The sequence below is a fragment of the Oncorhynchus tshawytscha genome, linkage group LG28 (assembly GCF_018296145.1).
Source record: "Oncorhynchus tshawytscha isolate Ot180627B linkage group LG28, Otsh_v2.0, whole genome shotgun sequence".
NCBI lineage: Eukaryota > Metazoa > Chordata > Actinopteri > Salmoniformes > Salmonidae > Oncorhynchus > Oncorhynchus tshawytscha.
The window spans coordinates 8,971,323-8,976,548 of NC_056456.1; the positions used below are offsets into that span (position 1 = coordinate 8,971,323).

Consider the following 5,226-nt stretch of genomic DNA (forward strand, 5'->3'; position numbering starts at 1 on the left):
TAAATAGCAACCCTGTTTTCAAAAAACAGAAAAAGCAATACCTCACGGCACAATGCCTCTCCCCTATTTGACCTAGATATGTGTATGCATTGAAATGTAGGCTACATGTGCTTTAAAAAAATGTTGTATGTAGTTCTGTCTGTCCTTGAGCTGTTCTTGTCTATTAATGTTCTGTATTGTCATGTTTCATGTTGTCTGAACCCCAGGAAGAGTAGCTGCTGCTTTTGCAACAGCTAAATGGGGATCCTAATAAAATACCAAATAAGTATTCTTGTTTCATGCAAACCATTTATTTAATATCCTTGAATAGGACATCTTATAAATACAACTGATGTTTTTCTTAAACAACACTGACCAACACACAGGACATAGAGAGTATTGTACAAGACAATGTACAGTGTAGTTCTGAGAGTCCAATAGAGGATGCACTCCCTTTGAACAAATCAGCCAATGATCACAGGGTTTGAGTTCCACTGGATTGTGCTTGTGTACCAGCCCACAACACCAAAGAACAAGAGGAGCAAATGCAATCAATGGTGTACAGTAAGCCTAAATTAAAATACTTTCATACTTTGTTATTTGTTGCAACAGGACAAAGAACCTTTGAGGAGTAAAAAGTGTCCTAGCACCAGTAGGTCATAGCATCACACAGTAGCCTAGCCGATTAAACTCAACTCCATGATTTAAAATGGAGTTGAGTGGTGACTAGTTTAGGCGGACTGGAGCTCCGACATCACATAAAATTAAGTTTTTATCCAGATCTACTGATTTCAGCACCCAAAGAATAGCCCGCAATTACACACAACATTGTTCTGTGTAATTGCGGCTATTCCTTGGGTGCTAAAATCAATTGTTTTTGATTTAAAAAACTACATTTTCGTGATGTCGGAGCTCCAGTCCGCCTACACTAGTTGCCGCTCAACTCCATCGTGAATCATGGAGTTTAGTTGAGTATAGTCGGCTAACAATAGCCTAGGCCTAGCGCGCACGCACACACGCACACACACACTAGAAAATAAGGTTTTACGTGAGTTGTAGCAACGACACACACAGTAGAGAAGGTTTAGTCAAGTGGAGCACCATACCATCATTGCACCAACATAATACAATAGATTAGAGCATTGGCATTCTAGATGCACAAAAACAACTAGACATGTTTATCTCTAATCCAGTAGTCATTAACCCAGGACCTGGAAGGTCTGCAGTGATGTACAGGTTCAAGGTGTGCATGATTTTGTTCCAGCCCAGCAATAACACACATGATTTAATTTATCAAGACTTTAATTCGTTGATCCAGGTGTTAGTGTTGGGTTTGAACAAAAGCCTGCACACACACCCAGTAGCACTCCGGGACCAGGGTTGGTGACTACCGCTCTAGTCTCTCTCTAGTCTGGTTTCTCAAGCTTTTGGTGTCACTCTTTCTAGTCTCCAGTGTGGCGTCAGTTACATCAGCAGCAGGACAACAGACACGTTGGCTCAATCGGAACAATGGAGTAACAGGCTCAGTCATTGGTCCTTTGTATTTGTGTGCTCATTTAATGCTCAACCCCACTGGTTATCCCTTCTTGAAAACTGTTTTGAGGCCGCAATTTTAGGCTGCTGAACACAACTCAGGTGGATAAGATGCGTTACCCAAACATGGTGGGAAACACTTTGAAAGGTACTGTAGGACTGTGATCCATGAGGACCATCTATTCTGTAGTCCACCAATCAGAAGGCACAGGAAGAGAAGAAAGCTGCTGCTGCTGGTGGTGGAAGAGTTTTGACCGCTAGTTGGCTGAGAAATTACAGGAAGTCAATCCTGACTGGTCCGTCTCTTCTCCAGTTTCATTTTGAGCTCCTCTGTGAGGCCTAGGGAGAGAGGAGTGAGACCTCTGTAGTATGAGAGTGCGTGTGGGAATGAGTGGATACATTGATCAGGACACATGCCACTCACTTTGTGCGAGGAGGGGGGAGGGGGAGAGAACAAGCCGTCTCATTGGGCTGCTGGGTGATGACGGAACTGGTGATGTCACAGCTGACAGAATACGGCGGTCGGGAGCGGGAGACCTGGGTAGGGGTTTCCATCGCTCTACACCAGGACAAACAGAGCGGTTAGTATGTGTGTGTGTATGTGTGTGTGTGTGTGGTGTAGGATTTCTGGGTACCTTGTTTGGGGGGTAGGGCGGGGGCTTTGGGTAGTGGGCTGGAAGGGGCACAGTGTAATATTCTCTCTCCATTCTCTTCATTGGACGAAACAAACGCTGAAGGCGACAAATACAAAACATCAATTAACTACATGAACGTTGGACAGAACCTCAGATACTGTATCTCTTAGGATTTCAATCAACACAGTGTAAGTGGAAATGTGCTGAGGATTAAAGTGTGCCCGTGTGTGTCTCACTGATGTTCTCCTCATAAGGTTCCTCCAGAAGAAAGGGCTGAAGGGTTCCTGCTGTCTTCTCCACCAGCGCATCGATGACATCATGAAGCGTAGCACAGGGAATCTAGAGAGGGAAAACACAGAGTTAGGACCCATGGAATAGCAAGATATGAGGCAAGACAACAATGTAGCATGTGTTTGTGTGTGTGTGTTGGACTTACTGGGTTCTCAACATCTATCACATATCCTCCCTGCTCTCTCTGAGTCACACGATAGTGTCTGAACACTGACCTGAGAGAGAGGAGAAAGAACGCAATTGATGGATCCAATCAATCAAGAAAATGCTTGCAGATCTATGTGTGTATATCTATGCTGAGTGGCCGTTACCCGTTGAGATCCTGGCGGGTGGTGACAGCCAACGAAGATCCGTCTCTGCCGGGCCTCAGCAGCATGTTGCCACAGTCTGGATGTCTCTCTAACAGAACTTCTGCCTCAGTCCTCGACACAGGCCGGAAACACCTATAGACACACAAAAACATATACCGCAGTTTCATATACACACCTAAGTGTAACACACCTGCACTCACTTCATTGTCAGCAGTGTGTGTGACTCACGATGGGATCTCCCCTAGTAGAGGTACTGATAGGGGGGAGGGGGGAGCGCGGGTGGGGGTGCGTGCTGCTCTGCGTCTGTTCCTTTCTCGGTCCACCACCTCTCTCAGCATCTGTACCTGCCCCGGCAGCAACGTCAGACAGCTAGGCACACTCAGCTACAAGAACCAATCACACACGGGGTTACTGACAGTTCAGGGATCAACCACCAATCAGACATGATTATACTGTGATGTAGGGTGTATGATACTTACATCTACGACAGATTGGAGGAAGCCCTTCCATAGCTCTCGAGCCTCTAGATTGGCAACCTGGATAAGAGAACAGAGAAGGGGTTGTTTCTCTCTGGCTGGCTGTGTGTGTGGGGGTGTGTATCTGTGTGTTTTATTACGGTGAGTTTTGTCTCGCCATCCTTCATGCGCAGTATGAGTCTAGCTGCCTCCAGGTTTCTGTCTCGGCTGCAGTCATCTTTGAGTGAGACAAAGCCACTGAGATCCATCTTCTCCACATACTGCAACAGATAGACAAATTAACATATACAATAATTCATCCCTGAAAATTTACAAAGTGTTTAATGCACACACACACACACACACAGAGAGCATTTACGTGAGTGTCCTTGGCATTATTAAAGAAGAAGAGGGTGTTCCCACACAGACAGGTCCACAGCCGCCGAGAGATCTGGGAACACATATGGACAGTTACACAGAGGGAATTAGAGCAGTTTAATATTTTCATTGAAAATTTCAACATTTATCATGGTTATAACATTAATTGTATTACATATATTCCCACACAGTTTATCTCCCTCACACACACTTTGGCCCAATAGTGATCCCAGGTCTCAGGGGATGAATCTGCACCACAGCTGTTGTCAATCTGTGGCCATGTGATCCTCCCTTCAACAGAGTGCACCTGAACCCCAGCCCAAATATCTGGTCTGTGTGTGTGTCTTTGTTCCACATTCCCCCCATCACCTCCCTCCCAGCTGTGCCCAGGCAGTGTCATTATCATGCAGCACCACAACCCACACAGCTCAGCTGGGCTGACCACTGACACAACCCCATACTTCTCTCCTCTCCCATACTCCATAGCACAGCGGCACTACCACTCAGCGATAGGCATTGCCATAGTACAAGCAGCTGTCAAACATTTACAGTCGTCAAAAATCACTGTGCCAGCCCGAGCCTTCCTTTTCGGTTGAATAGGCCAATACATTGATTCATTTGTGTTACTGACATAATGACAAATAATGTCTTGACTAGGCTACATTCACCGGGAAATGCCTGTAGTGTTATCCTTTTAAATTCAGTGGCCACTCTAACCCGAGGTTAATAGGAGGACGTTTAGTATACGCGCTTAATTAACTCGCACTCCAGTCGTCTGCTAGTAATCGTGCGCAATAAGCAAGTGTACCGCTGATGAAAATCACTGCCAGCTTTTTCAAGACTCGCCCATTCGCACACAATAAGGAAGTTGACAGCTTTCGCAGACTGGGATTTCCAAGGAATTCGCCCCCGCCCGGTGCGCGCTATCTGGGCGACACTATGCAGCCACTCACACAGCATGCAATGCAATGCACAGACATTTGCACATTGGCGGTATGGCTGCACCTACCTTTTCTTTCGGTCCCCGTTTTTCCAGGTATCCTTCGTAGTAGCAGGGAGGGAGCTGAGCCCTCGTTCCCGAGCGCTGTTTGACTGGTGCAGCCGCCATGAGTATCGCAGGCTGGCTGGGCATAGACAGAGGACAAAGGGGCGCTTAGTAATTGGGAGAGATGACACGCCTTCCCCCGAAGAGATATCACCATGGATATCCGCCAACAGCTGGCTGTCGTGCACGTCCTTATGTGTCAGTCAGTATAGGATATGTCATTGTGTGGTTTATTGTGAAGTTTGTTTTGATTAGGCTTCTTCAGTAGGGTGAGAGATTGGTTGTGACATCTCAAATAGATTGCTTGTCTAACACCACCTGCTTGGACACTTATTCCACTGACCTATTTTTTTGTTGTTGACAAGACTTGTTTTTGAAACCACTGATTAAATTATTCTACGAATTTAGGCTACAGTTAACGTCAATTTCATTCAACATGTGTATAATATTGAAACTACACTGTATTAATGAAATACTTCTGAAAATAGTGTAAATGATATGCATAATGTGCATCCCCCAAAAATAAAACAATCCATCCAATCATGCATTGTAACCCTGAAGACACAACCAACCTGAAGACACAACCAAGCACACGGAGG

General features: G+C 45.6%; 1 protein-coding gene across 2 annotated transcripts; it reads right to left on the minus strand.

Moving 5' to 3' along the window:
* Positions 1 to 276: 276 nt before the first annotated feature.
* LOC112226620 (signal-transducing adaptor protein 2-like) lies at positions 277 to 4,975 on the minus strand. Of its 2 annotated transcripts, none has more exons than XM_024391076.2 (11): positions 4,592 to 4,975; positions 3,584 to 3,655; positions 3,366 to 3,485; positions 3,229 to 3,285; positions 2,978 to 3,132; positions 2,750 to 2,881; positions 2,584 to 2,653; positions 2,384 to 2,486; positions 2,148 to 2,243; positions 1,937 to 2,071; positions 277 to 1,851 (listed from the first exon to the last, which is right to left on the minus strand). In XM_024391076.2, the coding sequence occupies exons 1-11, from the start codon at positions 4,712 to 4,714 to the stop codon at positions 1,796 to 1,798; spliced, it is 1,119 nt and encodes a 372-aa protein (XP_024246844.1). In that variant the 5' UTR covers positions 4,715 to 4,975; the 3' UTR covers positions 277 to 1,795. The 2 variants fall into 2 exon arrangements, with proteins under 2 accessions (XP_024246844.1, XP_024246843.1); XM_024391075.2 differs by lacking the exon at positions 4,592 to 4,975 and adding an exon at positions 3,794 to 4,451.
* Between the last annotated feature and the right edge of the window lie 251 nt (positions 4,976 to 5,226).